General features: G+C 37.6%; 1 protein-coding gene across 4 annotated transcripts in view; it reads right to left on the minus strand.

Annotated features, from left to right (window-relative positions):
* The window catches only part of TTC8 (tetratricopeptide repeat domain 8), a 37,927-nt gene extending 25,455 nt beyond the window's left edge, over positions 1-12,472 (minus strand). The window contains exons 1-3 of one of the 4 annotated variants that reach the window (XM_071745797.1): positions 12,218-12,472; positions 5,021-5,050; positions 1,232-1,352 (exon numbers count right to left, since the gene is read on the minus strand). In XM_071745797.1, coding sequence (XP_071601898.1) covers positions 1,232-1,352; positions 5,021-5,050; positions 12,218-12,325 — 259 coding nt within the window. In that variant the 5' untranslated portion in view covers positions 12,326-12,472. Of the gene's footprint in view, positions 1-1,231; positions 1,353-5,020; positions 5,051-11,677; positions 11,700-12,217 lie in introns of those variants that run through there. The other 3 variants (XM_071745795.1, XM_071745796.1, XM_071745794.1) reach the window with 3 other exon arrangements.
* Positions 12,473-21,087: the final 8,615 nt, after the last annotated feature.

Genomic DNA, 21,087 nt, shown 5'->3' on the forward strand with positions numbered 1-21,087 from the left:
TTCTTACCAATTCTGAAAAACTACAGACTAGTTCAGGCACAACTAGTAGATATGAAGCCCAAATAGTAGTCTTGTCTCCATGATTCAGGAGTGGAAGCTAACTATCATACTGTTTTTCTTTGACTTTGAAATCTGTGACATGCTACCCAGAAAGTCACATTTTTTCAGTTTAAATATAGTTTGAGTGTATTTTTCCAGAATGATTTATTTCTCAATAATATTAATCAAATTATACTTCTTGGCAGATGGTCATTCCCACAGGGGGCATAAAATAAAATTTTAAAAGACTAAATTATATTATTTTGCTGTTTTAAGACAGATGCATGTAATAAGATTACCCTAACATATAAATACATGAGTACTGCTTAACTGTTTATAGGTGACCAAGCATGTAATAGCAATTTAAAAAAAATATGTGGCCAAACAGATATGCAATTGCATGCTCCTATCCAGATAAGAAAAGCTTTTCATGCTTCTAATATTAGTTCTGTCCAACATCTAGGTCTTCCCTTGAATTCCTTGACATGTTATAAGGTTGAGAATCACAGCTAATAAGATGCATATGAATTCCCGTGCAGACTGCATTAAAGAAACAGAGAGAAATAGAAATAATGCCCCAAAGTAGTGGAAGACTACTAATTACTGGCCACTTAGAAGGGAACTGACAAAGGTAAAAAGAGCTGAATACCAAATAAATGATAGGGATGAAAAAGTCCCCCAGGAAGTTATAGAGGAAAAAGTAGAGAAAAGCAGGAGAAAGAAAATCAGTTCATAAAATGTTTGCAGGAAATGACACAAAAAGGTGACATCAGATTTGGCAAGACTGCTGCCTACAGTACAGGCATACGGATTATATTCACAGTTTCAAGGGCATATATTTTTCTTAGGTTTCCCACAGTACCTAAAGAAGACAAAAAAAAAAAAAAAAAAAAAAAAAGAGTAAAAGAAATGAATGCACTGATGGAAAAGAGCCAGTGAGCACAGAGGTGTAGAGGAAAAGCTGACAAAACACCATCTCTATGAAACTGTCTGACAGGCCTAAGCACTGTAGCAATATCATGTGGTGTATCTCAACATTGCCATGCAGCCACAAAACAATCTACAACTTATCTTGTAGCAACAGCTAAAAGCCATATCAGGTCACTGCAGTAAGTCCTATTTTATGCTAGATGACAATCTGACCAAAAGAGCTCTTGCTGGTTCAATGTATTCAGGTGAAAGTCATTCTTACGTGCAACTTGAGCGATGGCATTTTCATCGAGGATCATCTCTGCAATTCCCTCTTCATCTATATCAATTTCATCCACGTAGACCATTTCTGTCAAAGCTCGTGTTTTCAGGCTCCAGGCAGCCTGAATAAGGATAAAGTACAGAGCAAAATACCTTCAAGACACCAAGTAAATTATTTAATCAGCAAAAGATTATTCTCTTCACAATTTTAATAGGATTGAGTGAGGTCCTGACTTCCAGGTAGTTACATCCACCTGATGGAGGTGGAAAGGGCACCAAAACTTCAGACAACGGTCACTAAATTCAGAGGATAGAATTTCATGCCTCATGAAAAGCTGTGATTAATTTAGTTCACAGGCAGCACTGTATGATCTTGTGCTTTTGAAGAAATCCCCAGCTACCAGAGTAATTCAAAATCCACTGCTGACAGACACCTTATTTAACTTGGGATGGGAAAGAAAGGTAAGTAAAACACTGTAATGCAAAGTAATGCCCTTACCATGCATCTGTAGAGGAAGAAGAAAACTCTTTTAACCAGCAGTTAAAGATCCAGTACAATACTACACACATGAAACAGTCTTTAGAAAGATAATCTAAAACTCCTTTGTTCAAGGCATCAGTTGTAAAAAATGTGCAAATTTATAGACTAAGCATCTCAGATTGTGAGATTATTGTAGTACTTGTTAGTGAATTTAACTGACAAATTACTACATTAAATGTCTTGGAGGATTATATAAGCAGAGTGGAAAGGCAAGCAAAATTATAGCCTATGTGACAAGCTTTGTGTAGACTATAGAGACAGCAGATCAATGGGGAAAAGAAAAACCAGTGGCAGCTATACAGAAGTCCTAGCAAAATAAGTACAGATGAAACAACTTTGATAACCTAATATGACTGTAATGTACTCATAGACTTGGCAGGATAAAGGCAGCCACAAGACAAGTCCCTGATCTTCCTTCAGATACTGAACAAATCATCATAGATTTTCCAGAATAAAAATCACTGCCAAAACAATCAGACTGTTAGTAGAATCACACTGATGACACCTTAATAGAACTGAAGATCAAACACATGGAAACATTTGTTCTTTAAATAAGAGGTAAGAGAAGATCTGAACTCCAGGCTTAATAAATAATTTAAGTAATCATTTAATGGGACACTTCTCATTCATCATATCTTCAGACTGTCCCTTCCTCTCATATTTCTGCGCAATTTTATAACAGTCTGTCAAAAAGAAAGTGTATCTAAAAATGTTGAAATATTTAACTCTCCCTTTTAAACATGCTTTCTTCCAAGCAGGAGGGATTCAGTGAAACCACTACTAGAAACCATTGTTCAAGTTAGAAGAGAAATAAACAAGGCAGGATGATCTGAATCTAGGCCAGAGATACATAACTCTTTATTATCTTTTAGTTTCTTCTTATGTAGTAGGGTGACAGCCTTTAATTAGCATTGCAATATGCAGTTAAAATGTTCAACACCCTTAACTGTTTTTCATTATTCCATAGAAGTATTTAGCTTGTTGAATTTTTAACACCATGAAGGTACTCTGCTTTTTTCAAGACATACATGTCTGAAGCCAACATAATTATGTCTACACTGGGAATATGGTGAAATTAGAAATCTCAATAAAGCCAAACATGGGCTAATTTCCTACGAGAGATACAAAAAGCTGCTCATACTAATATTTTCCTGGGAATTGAAAGTAGTCTCTACATTAATTGCTAAAACTGGGGACAGTTCTTAACATAGGCATAAGTATATCATTGTGATTTTTCAAATAACAAACATAAGAAAATGTGTTTTTAAAAGAAAAATGTCTCTTTGTCAGTACTGAAAAAATACCTGTCATAAAATTCCTTAGTCTGCTCTTTCAGTGTTAAGCTCCTGGTCTGAGGCTTTACAATGAAAAAAATTTCAAATATCCTATACTATTCCTTAGTTAAAACACCAGCCTGTAGATTAAAAATATCTAATATCTAAAAAATCAAAACGTGGGAAAAGGAGGTAACAATGTATATTGGCATACTGATGGAGATGTCAGAAACATCTTTTCAGAATAATTAAATGAAATTTCTGACACCCTTTTAAATGAAAAAAAATTTGCTACTTACTCACCAAAGCACATAGGGCTTAATTAGAACTACAGCAAATGGCTTTTGGCTTACTTTTTAAAAGAAAGTGTAAGACATGCATATTCCTCTTTTAAAATCAACCCTCCTTAACAATTTTTTTCTTTTGCTCATAAAGTTTTCTTTTATCACTTGATGTTACATGAAACATAAAATTCATGCTCGGTTCAAAGATTTTCTTACCAGCTCAATGACTTCAACTTATTTCCTATTGCTACTTCAACCTTGTATGAAGCCTGCTTTCTGGGTTGCAGGTTTTAGTTCATAAAAAAATACACAGTTTTAGTAATTTGCTATGGTGTAATGCACAGATTTTTTGCTAACTGAAAATCTGTAAGGGTTTAATCAGAAAACTGGAAGAGTCCCACTGCCACCAGTGAGAGGAAGGCTCATTTATAATCATAGCTATAAAATAAATGCATATATTTGAGTAACCACATGACATTACTTACACCTTGGCTTAGTCCACTCAAAGGATTGATAATTTTGTTTTCTGACAAGCAACAGGGCTGGTGTTCATGAATACAACTTGCATTCGTATGAAATGGGCACTTAAACAGTAGGAATAAAGAAGGGACAGCTCATTTCAGACAACCCACACATTCACAACAAAACAGATGTGGCTTGTTTAACTCATAATCAGAACAAAATTTTACAATAACGTAATATTAATTACAGAGGGAAGCAATATTTTAAGTACCTTAAGTACAGAAAAGTGATACAGTACTTCTTAGGAGGTCTAAACTCCAGAAAGAAAAGTTACAAAATGCCTTTCACTTTGTTCCTGAGAACCTGCTTGTCACTGAATGGAGTACCTTCCTCTTTCCTGAATCTGGTAAAAGAGATTTCATTCCCTAACAGTCCTTTCCATTATCATGCATTTTATTCCAGAACACAGAAACTACCTTGAGAAGAGCAGATTTATGAAGATATCTGTCTGTATTTCACTGAGACCATTTTGTATACAAACAACTTGCATGACATCATTGGAATGTAATCACACGTGTAAAATATGTTTTGAGCTGTATTTAAAGATGCAATTTCATATTGCCTTTAATTTCTTCTGACTGTGGGCTGGATGCCACCACCTGCACATTGCTATTCTTCCCATTGCAGTAATCTAGTGCTAACATAGCAGAGTGAAAACTAATCAATTATTCAGTCTCCAATTGCTAATGCAAAACATCATCACACAGCTTCAAGAGTACCAGACTCCACTCAAGGTAGGCAGTGAGAATGAGCTGTAGGAGCAGAAAGGGTATGGGTAGCAGCCCACTATTACACCTCATTAAATGAAACACAAAAGTGAGCCCTAAGAGCATAAACATTGTTGTCTGTGAAATACACATTGGCTTTTCTCTAATCTCATCAGCACATGAAGGTGATTCAGTTCAAGATAGATTCAATTTAGCTTTCAGAAGGCACTAAGCTACTTAACTGCTGAATAAACTCATAAGAAATATATATTTGATAGAAATTTATTTCTCTCATATAAGCTGCCTATTTAAAATACCCTTTATCAAATGTACTGCCTTACCAATGATTAAAAAAAAAATTATTTCATTAAGGATTTAACAAAAAAACAAGTATTATTCAGTATAACAGAAATTCTTCCTAATGATTATATCTAATAACTGTATTTACAAAAACAATTTTACCTGAAACACGGAGTATTCAGAATCAAGCTCCTGAAAAGAGAAGAAATAGAAATTTAGGAATGGAAATGACAAACATTAACAACAACAACAAATAACAACAAAAATGGAATTATTGCTGTCTTTCATTCCATGCACCATAGTGAGGGGCCCAGGTCCATCTCCTTCACAACCTCCTTATATGTATAAGAAGGCTGCTATTAGATCACACTAATGTCTTCTCCAAGTTGGCAGCCAGGGCACACTGCTTGCTCACATTTCACTAAGTGAACAACAAGGTCAAACTAGTGCTTGAGCTAGCACTAGACCTATACTCTGTGGTATAAGATTTGGTCTACTTTCAATGTGAGCATTTTTACTCAGTGAATTCCATGACAGCAGGGACCTGCAAGACTAGTGATGATCTCTCCTCTTCCTTCTGTAGTGCACGGGAATTTCTATGGTCCTTTAAAAATTCATATGTGAAATCACAAACTTTTTCATTGGTGTTACAATGCATAAACCAGCTTATATTTGGATCTAAATGTTAATAGAGGAATTAATCTCAGCTGTCTGTGATGTACTTGGGCTTGACTAAGGCCACTGAAACTGTCTTTGTATTTTAGACATATGATTAAATGAATTCCAAGTTATTTTAATATGTTAGTTTATTTATTGTATTTTTCTTCTAAAAAATAAAAATGTTTCGGCTTTCTAAGTACTTAAGGACATCAAGATATTTCAACTTCCACTTTATTCATCCCATTGTGTCCAAGTGCTACAGCACATATGGCACACTAGAAAATGTTTTAAGAACAGTAGGTGCTCTTCCATACCATATGTGCTACAGTAACTAATGAAGACAAGGTTAGGAGTATTACATCTACACAAACTCAAAAATGCCTTGATGATACAGATGTGTATCTTATTTTAGGCACTGTTCATTGGTTTAAAAATAATTTTAAAATAAAACAAATTTGCTTATGTTGGAGCATTCATATTACTAAGAAATTCAGAAAAAATTGGAAAAAAAGCAGAGTTTGCCAATAATACTTACTAAAAACATTACTCTCACATAAGGGTAGGTGATAGTATGCCCTGTTCATACATCCTAATGTATTATTTTAATAAAAACTATAACAAAAGTAATTTATTTTAAATCACACTCAAGTGGGTAATAGAACCCTCCCATTATACAGTGGGAGGAACAACAATTATACAATTCTGGAACAACAAAAACATAAAACAGAAAAATCTTACACATCAACATGGGTGGATCCAGCATTTGCTACTCATGCAAGTAATCCACTGGAACTAGATTCTGAATAAAGACTTCTTTGAGAGGATTAACAAATAGTGTTACCATGTAAGCTTGTATCTCAAAACAAAAGGTCAAATTTATTCTTCATTTACATATATAAAGCCCCTTTGATATTAATAAGACTGTAAAAGCAATGAAGGAAGGATTTAACCCAGATCTCTAAATCCACTGAGAGCATTTTAAAATTAAAGTTAATGTGTAAAGTCAGTTTATTTGAAGAGTATAGAGAATATTAAAAAATTTAAGGCTTCTGATACTTATAGACTAGAAGAGGGAATCAAACAAGATTATATACCTTATATTCTAATAGAGCATTCTACAATTAACTTCAGCTTTAATTTAATACATAGATATTAAAATTAATAATAATAATAATAATAAAATTAGTGTATTCTGAAAATGCTCTTCAAATTATTAAGAACAGAAACACAGAAAACACATTGCCCAGGAACAAAAAATTAGTGGTATGTATCACTAATTTTTACGCATAAACTTAATTATTAAGTCTCTCGAGCCAATAACTGGTTCAGTTGAAGACTCTTTTTAAATTGAGTTCCAAATACATAAACATATCCATTATAACTTTATTATGACCTTAAAGAAGTATGCAGGTGGTCAAGGCTGAAGGTTCACTGTGGCAAAAGCAAGGACGAATGAACAAAAGCAAATCCTCACAGTAGACCATAAATCAAGTTAAAGGCAGGAGATCCACTGTATGTCTATTAATTACATTAGACAATTTTTTTTTAATTGTTAAAATAGAGCAGGCCTCATACATCGGTACTGGTTATTGCCTTGAATCTGACATATGGGACACAAAGAAGAATAATCAGATTAGGTAACTAATCAGGATGATCAACAGAGACAGCCCTGGATTGTATTTCCTCTGGGTCACGCTATTACTATAAACATAGAAGACATTGCCTCTTTGCTTAGAATAGGAAATAACTAAACTGAGCATCAGTGCTCCACGTGTTTGTGTGCCCAAATGCTAGTCACAGAAGACATAGCTTTATCTATCCTGAGAGGAGATTGTCGTAACAGAAATAAACTCCATCAATAAAATTTATATCCCTAACTCTTAAATGAAGTAAAGTACAGGACATTTTATAGAAAAAAATATTCCATTCTTCCATAAAATTTAAGTCAGTAGCAGGCAATTATTCTATAAAAATGTTCAGCACATTTATTCATTAAGAACTCTTCAGGCTAAAACATAACTGATTTTAAAACATTTTGATTTCATTGATGTGTTCTTTAAGAATTCAGGTTTATAATGTCACTTGATACTGCTAGGTAAGAAAATTCTTGATTCATGCCCAGCTGGCTAAAAGGTCAACACCTTACCTTTAAGTCCTCCCAGGGCTTACAGCATCTGGTGACAGAGTTCATAGAGAGTTCTACACCAACTAAGGCAGCTTCTAGCTGGAAGCATAAGCCAACTTACTCTGGAGATCTTCAAATTATCTTTTACCATGCTCTTAAAGGAGAACTTTCTAAACATCATTACACTTCTTATGCAAACAAATTCTGAATGCTACTCTATACATACACTGAGTGCTAAATTAAGAGATATATCAGATCCACTGGTCAAGAAAATTTCTTACTATGTTTATAAGTGTGAAGGGTAAAAATGCCTACTTCTAAGGCTACTGTGGAAAGCAGATTCCAGCTGCCCATAGTTTTATAACAGTGTTGTGGCTGCAATGAAGCAGGAGTGGTGCTATCATTTAGCAGACCTGTTGGCAGATGGGGAAAATGGGACAGGCTTTCAGACAAGCAAAGGCTGTCTCTTTCAGGCATGAAAACACCCCTAAGATTATGCCCTGTTAGACTCTTTCTTTACTTACTTGTTACATTATGTCTTAGAAAGGAGCAGGCTAGTTGCCTGAGCAAGGAAAAAGTTCTGACCTGTAACAATCACAGCTTAACTCAACCATTCCTGAGCATCTCTTTAAAGGTATCACCTCCTGTGGCTGGGTTTATATCATAACCTAATGCTCTTCCAAGAAAATAATTCCTGAACAGTGACCAAGGGTACTGTTCTTATAAGATTCTTCCTTCCCTGCTTGAGGAGGTTGGGAGGCACACGTCTATCATATCTTGGGCCTGCTGTTCAGAAGTGTTCCCATTAAGGTTTTGATGATTACATGTAGAATTGCTGTGTGTTTTATAAGCATAATAAACCACGCATATAAGGTTAGGTAACGAAAAAGATACATACTTAATTTTAGATATTTCTCCAGGTTATACTAGAAAGATGCAAGAACTATTTTCTGGACCGTGAAAGGGTTGGACTTCATGATCTCTGAGGTCCCTTCCAACCCAGCCAATTCTATGATTCTATGATTCTAAGAAGACAGAAATAAAGTTCAATCAAAATATTTAGGAACTGCTAGTACCATTAACATGCTGCTTTCAAAAGCAACACAGACAATCAGCCTAAGAACAGTCCTGGATTCTTAATTAACCTAAAAAAAAAAAAAAAAAAAAAAAAAAAGTAATCTTGGATAACTTTTCTAGTATTCACAACTACATCAACTTAACTGATATGTTACCATTATGATAAATACGGAATAATAATGTACAATAGTATGAGATGAGGCAAGTCAGGAGACAAGTCAAGAGAATTATGTATGTCACTTATTTGAGTTCTAATTACCTCTGTTACTCAGCCTTTGAGTCCGGTATCTTTCAAAGGTTTTATAAAATAGTGGTTCTATTAAATGCAAAGTACACATGCTACAATATAAACATTTGTGTTTTGTCAATCTTTTATATTAGGTAGGTTCAAAATAGTTCATAATCTTTCAACTACATATAAAACACATTCTTGAGCCTCTATAATATTTCCTTTATGCCTGAAGTCTAGCAGGGAGCACCCGACAGATGGGTGACAGAAAGCAGCGTTATAAAAATAAGTGCAATAGCATAGAGAGGAGTCCTCCAAGGCCTTACAGAACAGAAGGAGAATAATAAAATACAGGCTTACTTGGACAGATAATCTGTAAATATTAAGATTTTGAGCTGATTACACTAAAAATGTACAATCTAAAAGATCATAAATCATAAGCACAGCTGACTGAAGAGAAATGCCATTTCATGTTGTCTGCCATGAATGTTAAAACTATATTTTAACTAGATAATTAGAAAAAGTTTTACTTTAAGATATTTCAAGTGTAAGATTTTGTATGTTGAGCTGGTTCCTGTTGCACTTTTGAGCTTAGTTCCAGTTGCACTTTAAGTTATTTAACTGATACTCTGGTTTCTCCAACCTGCTGTATCAAAATAAACAGGTGGTATAAACCATGTTGTCTTCTATGAGGAGCTGTACTCTGTCTGGACTAACAGCTAGGAATGATAGAAAGAAGTAGTGTAGACATTGCATTATACACCTTGGAGTACAGTATACTCCAAGATCCTGCTGAACTGCAGGTTCTTAATACAGTGTCATGGTTTAGGCCCAGACAGCAGCTAAGCACCACAGCAGCTCCTTGCTCACATCTTTCCCACCCCCCAGTGGGAGAGAAGAAATAATACTATTAATAATACCAATAAATGAATACACAAATTACCACAGGAGCTATCCTGGCTTTGTCCTCTCCTGTCTTCTTGTGAAAATTAACTGAAGGCAGTTAATAAACACCTCTCAATTTATTTTATTATTTTAAAAGTCTCTAAACTGCTACTCCACTTGCATAAAGTACTTACATTGAGTGCAATCCACCTGCTGGTGGTCTGCAAGCTGACAATGTGTGTTACTCAAACACTGGTCTATGGATAAACTATTTTCAGAGAAAAACTGGAACATCATTCCATGCACTGCTAAAACGTTAAAGAGGATGACTGATATTTTCCAAGCTAAAGATGTATTTTTAGTTATTTTTAGAAGTCATTACTACCTGCTTAAAAAGTGTTCTTAATACAGTGTCATGGTTTAGGCCCAGACAGCAGCTAAGCACCACAGCAGCTCCTTGCTCACATCTTTCCCACCCCCCAGTGGGAGAGAAGAAATAATACTATTAATAATACCAATAAATGAATACACAAATTACCACAGGAGCTATCCTGGCTTTGTCCTCTCCTGTCTTCTTGTGAAAATTAACTGAAGGCAGAAAATAATAATAATAATAATAATAAAAATAAAAATAAAAATAAAAATAAAAATAAAAATAAAAATCCCAGACAAACCCGGGACATAAGGATACCTCAAGAAGATTACACGGGGCAAGAGCCAAAATAACCACATTTCAAGTTTGCCTCTACAGGAAGCAAAGACATTTCTCTTTCATCTAAACTTTCAGGTAGGTTTGAAATATGCTGCTGCTGAAGAGTATATTTTTTACATAAAAAGAAACTGTGAGATGAACGTATTGAAGTTATAAAGTCCAGTCCTTTGCTGGCAATCATGACATGGAAGGCTTTTCAAAACACCTATGAAACTTATTTACGAAGCATAATTACTTTAAATGTTTTCACTCTTTCATTCTTACAAAAGGTGAAGCTTATTTATAGGCTCGTCTGATCATTTCAAAAAATAAGTGATCAATTTTTTGCTCCAACTTTACCTAGTATTTGGAAAAACCCTCACATTGCTGTTATGTAAGGTCCTGGGTCTCTAGGGAGACTATGTAGCTTTATTTAAGAAAACAACATAATTCGTATACATAATATTGCAGCACGTGTGATAAATATTTGGAAGAAATAAGGCAAAGCAAATGGATCTACATCATCTCATGGCTGTTTTGTTGCTTTCCTCCTAGACATTTTGCACAGCTTTGTACACCTGCATTTCTGTCAGTTGCAGTTGTCTTCAATAAGTTTCCCATTGCTACTGTAAGCAGCCCAGCAAATGTTAGGAGTTGCCAAGTGTAACAAAACAATTTTATACTTGAGCTTCAGGACACAGTTGAAACACAGCAGTCTTTATATTTGCTTGCTGAGATCATAGATTGGAAAATATTTTACTTATTTAAAATGTATAAATTAATAGCAACAGAAGCACTATCATCTTTCTGACTCTTATTTCCTGTTATTACCTGTGCTGTCTCAAGACTTTCTATCACAAATCAGGTGATATGCAAAGATTGCATGTATCAAGATCCAATAACATAAATGCAAATAATTATATAGGACTTGCATATAAATATCCATCCTGTCAGTTTATACAATTTACTCAACTGTGAGACTGTGTAGCTTTCTTTACAGACTTTTCCTTTGTGATGAAAAGAACTGCCCTCAATATTCCTTGAATATGTAGCTCTAAGATGCCTTCTGTCTTCTAGTAATGCTCTGCAAGAAGCTGCGCTAAAATGGTTGTTCAACCTTACGAGATTTAGTCCATACAGCAACTGTGATACCTGAACATCCGTGTGAAATCAACAGTAACATCCTCAAACAGACATCACTTTTAGTTCTGGCTTTTCCTCCTTTAGCTTCGCAACATATCGAGTGAAATGAAGTTACCGCTGTGAGGAGTCTGGGGCCCCACCACCGTCACAGTTCCCTTCCCTTCAGCCCCGTACTTGTTGCACCACTCCCCGCCCTTGGCTCTGTTGGGGCGGGGGCCGCCAAGGCCCGGCTGAGGAGGAGCCGGCAGCCCATTACTCTCCGCCGCCAGCTTCGGGAGCGATGCCGGGAGCTCGGTGAGGGGACGCAGCCCCGGCCTCCTCCTCTTCCTCCTCGCGGGGCTCGGCGCGGCCCAGCCCCTCCGGCCCTCAAACGGGCGGTCACACACGGCCCCTCGGGCCGCTGCAACAGGTAGAGGGGCAGTCCGGTGGTGCTCGCCCCGGCGGGCCGCTGAGGGAGCGGGGACGCTGCCCGCTCCCGACCGACACCATCGCCTCCCGCCCCAGCCATCCGGAGCCCCCGGCGTCCCGGCCCGTCCCGGCCCCCTGTACCTGCTCGCCGGGCGGCCTCTCCAGCAGCTGCGAGCAGAGATCCGAGCACTGCCGGAACTTCCTCCGCCTGAAGTAGCTCCAGGCCTGGAACAGCGGCTCAAGCCCCATTTCGCCAGCGTCCCCGGCGCCTCCCGGTCCGCTGCCTGCCGAGCGGAGCCTGGGGCGGAGCGTGGGCGACCGAGCTGCTGCCGGGGAAACGGGAGGCCCCGCCGGGCCGAGGCGGGGCTGCGCGCCGCGCCGTAAGGGCTCGGGGGAGGCGGGCGGGCGGGAGATCCCAGCGAGCAGCGGTGCGGGTCCGGGCAGCGAGCTGTGGTCTTGCTCTTGAGCAGAGATCTCCCTGCAAGAGCCTCCCGTAGGCTGGTGCGTTGGTGACTAAAAGCAGAGTTTGATCTGTAATACTGAGAACAACAGATGTCAAATAGCTCGCTTTTTAAACAGTCTCAAATTTGCTGGCCTATTACCAAGAGCCATTTTGAACTGGAATACACTCCTAGACAAGAGTACAGTGCTGTAATCTTTATTTGGGTAAATTGTCCTTTAAAGCCACGGAAAACCTGACTGAGAAGAGTTGCGCCAAGGAAGGTTCAGACTAGGTGTTCGGAAAAATTTCTTCTCCAAAAGAGTGGTGAAGCATTGGAACAGGTTGCTCAGGGAGGTGGTGGAGTCACCATCCCTAGGGGTATTATATATCTACAAAATGGGTAGATGTGGCATTTTTGGAGATGATTTAGTGGTTAAGGTGGTGGAGGACTGATGGTTGGGCTCGATGATCTTGAAGGTCCTTTCCAACCGTGATGATTCTATGGTTATAAGTACAGGTTGCTGTGAACAGCACTGTTATCCATCTTGCAGATCCCATTAGTTCCTTGAGTTCATTGGTTCTTGCAAAGAAAAAGCCAGACCAAGATTTTAGAGATTAATAAAGCTGGAATAGGACTAACTCTTACTTTGTATGTATTGTTAATATGTTGTTTTCAACCATCAGTCCAAGGAAGAAAAAAAATCTCCCAAGAGTGGCTGGAGAAGTAATTGAGTTTGTGATGTGAAAATCTCTGATGGATGAATATTAATGCAACAGCTAAAATCATGTCATTTGCATTTTAACAGATCATTCTGGGTTTATTGCTTCTGTCTTACTGAAACTATCAGTTCATCCAAGATCCATCTCATGGATATCCAAGCTAACAAGACCAGTGTCAGGTGGAAAGATGGAGAAATAATAAATTAGATGAAATTCTAATACTGGAGTAAGTGGCCTGAAGTAGCCAGCTGTAGACAGCTGGGTTTTGTTTTTCCCATGAAAAGTGCACAGGTGTATTGGGTTTGTATGGCAAGGTCTCAATAACAGGGGACTACAGGGGTGGCTTCTGCAAGAAACTGCTGGAAACTTCCCCTGTGTCCTATAAAGCCAATGCCAGCAGGCTCCAAGATGGACTCACTGCTGGCCAAGGCTGGGCCTATCAGTGGTGGTAGTAGCACCTCTGTGAGAACATATTTTACAGGGGGAAAAAAGCTTCTGTGGAACAGCAGCCAAAGAGGAGAAAGAATTTGTGAGAGAAACAGCCCTGTAGACACCAAGTTCAGTGAAGCAAGGGGGAAGAGGAAACAGTGATCTGAATGAAGTATTTTCTGGGACCTGTTTTCTGCCATCTCCGTTTAAGAAGGTTGGAAAGGAAATAGTATAATATCTTGTGTCCTATCTCTGTTTTTAAGTCATTGTGGAAGCCCGTATGTGCTGTATTTCCATAAAACAGGTAGGTGACTTGCACAAGGAGACTCACTGTATACCTCAGGTCAGTTAGAATAGTGAATAGTATTGTTGCTCTGTGAGACCATCTGCTATGATCCTGCTATGGAGTTGTACTACTGTGGATGGGTAATTATTGAGCTATATGATATAATTTTTTTTTTTTTTTTCAAAATCTTTTAAATGGCAAATCCTTCTGCATATGTTTTATGGCCAGGCTTAGCACAAGAAGCGGGATGTACTGCTCAGAGATTGTGAACATAGGTCAAAACCTACAGGTTTATTAAATGAATTCAGTGGTGCTGCTTTGTTACAGCTGGAGTATTGTGATATTGTGACCCACTGTCTCATGGGTCATTTCAACTTTGCCTTCATTTATTGGAACCAAGAACAGAAAATTCAGGAATCAGAAGTGAGAGAGAGTTTAACTCCTCTTCTTTCTGTGATTTATTCTTCATTTGAAAACTGGATGTCCCAGAGATAGGCTACAATCAGAACTCTTATTATAGTTATTTCTAAATAAAGATATCAGGGAGCTCAACTGACTATCAGGAATTCATTATTAACTTTATTCATAAAACACATGGGTTTGTATAACTGCTTTTTATAAAATATAGGTTTTATTGACATCTATAACTCTGTACTGGTGTCACAGTTTAGGCCCAGCTGATACCAACCAGGCCTCTGCTCACTCACCTCCCACCCCCACCATGGGAGAGGGAGGAGAAAATCCACCCAAAGGCTCATTAATCAAGACAAGGATGGGGAGGTTTGCATTCCCCAGTAACAGTAACAGGCAAAAAATTGAGAGGTTTAATTGAGGAATTAAAAACACCAATTTAATCTACATGGAGAGAGAGAGAACATGGCCAGATCTTAATACCCTCCCCACTCAGCTTTTCCTTTCTTCCCAGGCCAGGATCCCTTTGCTGCTGCCTCCTCCTCAGGGAACAGGGGCTGGGCAGGGGGGGTTTAGGGTCCGTTCCCACATGGTGTTTCTGCTGCTTTTCCTCCTCAGGGGGAGGACTCCTCACGCTCTTCCCCTGCGCCAACATGGCGTCCCTCTCATGGGAGATCCACATCTGCCCCTCTCCATGATCCTGCACAGGCTGCTGCTTCACATCTGCCCACCAGTGACTCTTCAGGGGCTACAAATCTACATTTCACCCAGTGTGGTCCTCCAAGGGCTGCTCCCCTGTGCTCCTCCATGGCTGCAGGGGCACAGCTGCCACCTCAACATTTACTGTGGGGAAATCTCTGCTTGGCACCTTTCCCTCTTTCTTCACTGACCTTGGTATGTTTCCTCTGGCATTGTTCTCTCACCTCCTCTCTGCAGGTGTTTTTTATATTTTTGCAGTTTCATTTCCCCTTTCTTTCATATGTTACTCACAGAGGTGCATCCAGCTTCCCTTATCTGCTCAGCTTTGTGCAGAGGTGGGGCAGGGACCAGAACCCAGGGAGCCTCCAGCAGCTTCTCACAGGAGCCACCCCTGGGGCTCCCCCTCTTCCAAAACACCACTACACTAACCCAAGACAAATGGATTTCACTTGTGGTTCAACTAATTGTTCAACTAATTGTCAAGATTAAATGTCGCTTAGAGATTTAAGTCTGCTTTGCATTTTTACCTTTAATTTTACTACGTTTTTTTTTTCTCTACAGACAAGGGCACTTTAAACTGATACTGAACATTGGCTTGGAAAGGATAGATGTATATAATGTTTTTTGTCTCTATATGCTCTTCTAGAATAATCTATTGGTCAGTTAGAATAAACTATTGGTATGCCTAAAATGCTCTATATTTTTGAAATGTTCTTATGACTCTTCTCTAACAGTATTTTAACATTTCAACTATGAGATACATGATTTTGCTTCTGATTAAATGCATACAGAAGGGGAGACTAGGTCAGGACTCACCAATATCTAAGACCCCTTTCCTTTAAAATAAAGATAGTATAGGTTGACTTTGCCTTTCTCTGTAAGACTCCTATGAAGGTCTTTGGTGCACTAAGCAATCCTACTTGTTTCTTGAACTATGAATGCTAATTCTTAGGCCTTATCTCTCATCATGAATTGACATTCTTATGATAAAACCAGGTATAGAACCTAAAAATAGTTCCTAAAATTCTGTTCTTATCTTAGAATTTCTTATTCAACTCTATAGAAAACATCCTGTGTCCTTCAGTAGGATCCCTCAAATGCAGGCTTCTGTCAGTTACTCATCTCTCTCAAGATGAAAGAATACAGAAGAAAGATGTAATTTGCTTCTCAATACAATTAGCAAAGACTTAAAAATTAACATTGATGTTACCACACACCTACCTGCAGATTGCCTCAGCTAGAGACATCTGGCTTGCCTTTTAACATGAGCTGGTATCATGAAAGATGACACAAAAAGGGTTAATTCTAATGATTTACATTTTGATGGTGGAAGAATTGAGAGCAACAGAGTGTAGAGCAACTTTCATTTTGTGTGTTTTGAATGAATTTTAACAAAACTACAGATCAGGTAGATCAAGAGCCTGCTTTTTGGGAAGGTAGTCATGGCAGAAAAGCACAAAGTTCCCTCTTTCCATACTGTTACCAGCAAGGACCATGCTGAAGTTGAGGTTACATACTGTTTGCATGTAGAACCCATTTCTTACTGTCTGTAGAAAATTAGTAGAGGTCATGCAAATGAAATTGCATTAAAGTCAGACTTTTCTGCTAAGGGTTAGATTCAGCACTGGACAAAGTAATTTTTAGTAACGGCTGCCTGTTCCATTCTGTGACCAGCCAAGTCAACAATATTCATCAATAGCAACTACTGCTATCAGAAATAAGAATTCTACTGCTTCTTGATGAGTAAACATGATGTCCTAACCATGGTTACCATGGTCTAGATGAAAAGATATCAGCCGGCAGCTGATAACAGAACTTAGCAATACTATTCAGGTCCAAAGCCATTAACCTTTGTATGATTTTAGGTCAGTCCACTTCTGTTTGCACATGGACTGAATACAAACTTTGTGATCAGATCCACACCTCCTTCAGTGTACAGGATGATCAGATTGTATCTCAAGAGAGATTGCTTCCTTCCTATCTTTAGTGTTTCATATGAGGCACTATTTCTTGTTTGATACAAATGCTTGGTATGAGGAATATGGATTGGTGTTCATCACACAAGCAGGAATGCAACTATAAAAAACCAGTAGCATATGAAAAAGACTGGTATGCTATTTTGATTTAAAGACAGGTTGCAAAAAATTTCAAAAGATTTGCTGAGGACTGGATGCTCAACTTAAAAAAACTGTATTAATTACAAAGCCATACCAGCATCATCATTTAATACATACCTGTTAATTCTCACAAAAAATGATGTAGGTGGCCTACAATTCTACTTTCTTACTTTTAGGACTGTTAGTCTGCTTTATTAATAATTTTTGGTTTTTAGAGCAAAAATGTGGGAAAAACTTGTTTTCCTTCTGTGAGGAGTGTTTTTTTTATTGACTCTTATGTGCAGTAAGTTACACTGAAAAGGTGTATCATGTAACAGTCTCTTGCCCTGTTTTCTTTTGCACTAGAAATCACTTAAAATGAAGTATTTGCTGTCCTTAAAAGAGGCTTACTTTACTTCAGGCAGAGGACTGATTTGAGTGCAGTATGACTGTTGGGAACAGAATGGAGTGTCTAAATCAGAGAATGAATTAAGTTGGAAGAGATCTTTGGAGGCTGTTTAGTTCAACCTCCCACTTAAACCAGGGTTACCTTCAAAGCTGGATGAAGTTTTTCAGGGCCTTGTCCAGCTAAGATTAGAGAATCTCTGAGGATGGGGAATTCACAGCCTCCTTGTGCCACTGATTCCAGTCCTTACCCAATCTGCTCGGGTGGTTAGACAAATCTGATAGTATCAAGTCATACAACAAAATAAATTAATTCAAGGTTTGCATTCTACTGCTTGGTTAATAGTGCTAAGCTGATTTTTAAGTTTCTCAGCACTATGAGTGTTAATACTGTTACTTTTTTTTAACATTTAAATATTTTATTTCTTTCAGTTCTTCTGGATATTTATATTATCACTGGTAAATGGTGTAATGTTTGATAAACCTGCATTATTGTATGTTGATTCTATGTGGTGACTTCTAGCTAAGTTCTTTCATTATTCCTTTTGACAGCTAAGCTTTGTGAGAGCTTTTGCAAAGTCAGTACTGTGCATTATGTTTTGAAACCTTGTCAGCTACAGTGTGAAAAGATGTAATCTTGACCTGACAATTTAAACGTAATAATTAGCATCAACCAGCTGAAATACTAATTGTTTCCCCCCCCCCCAATATTAACAACATGCTTTGGGGCTGATCATCCTACACTATCCCAGTTGTAAAGAAAAAACCCTGAAAACAGGTAGAAAACTTACTACTGCATGTAATGAAGCTGTTGCTTCACAATGTTTTTTATCATGTCATAAAATGGAGTCAGAGACAGCTGTTACATAAATAGAATTTAAAATAAGCTGCATTTTCTATTTAGTTTAGTCAGTAGTTAAAATCAATCAATTTTGAGAGTCCAGAACCATATTTTCATCATAAATCTATTGATAGAACAAGCACTGGTATTTAATCAGACTCTCTGTGCACCTCACTGAAGCCTGCTTAGGTTGTCATACATCAAGTACTGGTGCTTGATGCAAGTTCTTCAGAGCACCTAAATGAATGACACACATATAATTGTACATAAAATGCAAGCTGAAAAACTGTTTAGATCCAAACATGTGGTGGTGTCTAGAGCCATGTTGTTTAAACACAATGTCATTGCTGAAAAAAACTGTTCATTGAGTGGCTTCAGAATGCATTCTTGTTTCAGATTGTTGGCAGTCAGAAACACAGTATTTTATTCACTGATTATAGAGTAAAAAGATTTTTAGTGAACTGTTGCAATGTGCTAACACAGATTTTAGCTCCAATTTTTAAAATATGTGATCAACATTTTAAGAAAGAATAAAAATGTTAGTGCCTAACTTCTGAGACTAACACTAAGCATCATTTCACTTAAGCAACTTCAAATCTGGAACTAAATCTGAAAGTTCTGTTCCTTTTTTTTTTTAAAAAAAAAACCATGTGTGTGTTGGGTATTCTTCGACTGAAATTTTTGCTAGTGAAATCATGGTAGAAACCATTCTCCCAAAAGACAGGGTATTTGAGTTTGGGGTTACAGGAGGGACCCTAAACCAAGATCTTTTGGGAACAATACCTAATGGCTAAGGAAGCCAGCACACAGTTTTCAGTAACTGTGTTCTCTCTGCAGTTTCAGCTGCTACTGATGTACTAGCATCACTTCGTGTCCTAAGCAGATTTATTTCTACTTTGTATTTTCTGGAAGAAGTGGTTGCTTTCTCTAATAATGATGGATGAATTTAATTTCAAAGTTTGTATTTTGTTCATCCTTTTACTAGCTCTCTGTTAGGAAACTTATGTGAGGATATTTTTAAATCAAATTTCTGTGAATAAATGCATTGCAGCCCTAGCTGCTGTCTGCATTGTGAAAATTTCATGTTCACTGTCCTTTCAATAGGGTGCCTGTTTCTTCCAGTATCTAGAATGAATGTTTACCTAATTAGTACAATTCTTATTATCAAGGTGTAATATATCTTGCAGAAGCAGGACAAATAAATGTAATATTAAATTTCATGCATCTATGACTGGTTTAATTTAATTTCAGCCATCCTATCTAGTTTATCGGTCAGTACCAAAAGAAAATATATGTATTCCTAGTTACCAAGCTTATAGTAAAACTTGCTTTTAAGGTGGTCACAGCATGGGATGATGCTTCAGCACAGGACATGATTTTAAAGAGCAATTGCATTTTTCTCTTCAGAACATGTCAGATACAATGTTTTGAAAATATACATTTTTTTTAGGTATAGTATAATGTACATGTGGCTTTTTGCTCCTTAGATCATAATTTTTCAGCTCCTCGTTATAAAGATACCACCTTCTGTGACCATACCCCACATGCCCCATCTTGTATTTCCCAGACTCTTCTGTGTTGAGGAGTGATGTGAAGAAATCAGTAACTATATTTCTTTGCCATCTTCTTAACCTTAATTGGTTTATTTGCTTCTTGATGATGCAGTTAATAATTTTCAAGGCTTCCTACTTCTAATATTGCTTAAAAAAAACCAAGCAAATCTATTGCTAATTTAATAATTAGACCTTTAATTTTTTCTCATAACTTGCATCCAATGTGTTGGCTGGTATGGTATAAAATATATCATTAAAATTTTCATTTTCTAAAGGAGCATTAAGTCAAATAGCGTTTGAGTTTGAGATGCTGTCTTTTTTCCTGGACTTCTTATTTTTATCCAGTAATAAACATGCCTTTGTGATCCTTAGTGTTTGCCTTAGTATCATTAAAGGGTAGCATGTAATTCTCATTACTCTCTCTCCTAAATAGGTTTCTTAGCTTTGCAAATATTACTTTCAGGCATTGTGTGCCCATAATAGACTAGGACCTTTTTATCCCTAAGGATGTTGAAATTAATGTTGTCACTGTTGCTCTTCTGTCTTGTATTATATAATTACTACTTGAACCAGCTACTCTGTATTACTTAGGACTTAACAGAAAACAGTTCCTCATGTTGTGTGCACAGGAATTAGCTGTTCCAAGAGCATGTCTTTAAGAAATTATTTCTTTAAGCCTCGTTCCATTTAGCTGAATGTGATATACATTATAAATATATTTACAATATGCTATGAAGTATCTTTTCTTATAAACATGTGTTCTGAGACACTAAAATGCCACTTATTGTTCTTTATTTAGAGAAGTGATGTACTTGTGTCACTCTACACTAATGAGTATGAACACATTTTGCAGGAATGTATCTGACAGCATAGGAGAGACAGAAACCCCATCACAGGCAGCTGAGGCACAAAAGCTAAACACTTTATTTCACTTGTGAAAATCCTTACTGGACGTACATACAATGCCTTATTTGGCTAAAAAGCTCGTTTATTTCCCACTATCCCCACAGGCCTGACACAACATACCTTTCCTCTCCCGGCCAATGCCGCCTGGGTGCCGCTGTCGGCGATCAGCACCGCGGACAGCGCCGGCCCGGAGCCCGCTGCGGGGCTCAGCGCCCCGGGCATT

Source organism: Heliangelus exortis, chromosome 5, assembly GCF_036169615.1.
Source record: "Heliangelus exortis chromosome 5, bHelExo1.hap1, whole genome shotgun sequence".
NCBI lineage: Eukaryota > Metazoa > Chordata > Aves > Apodiformes > Trochilidae > Heliangelus > Heliangelus exortis.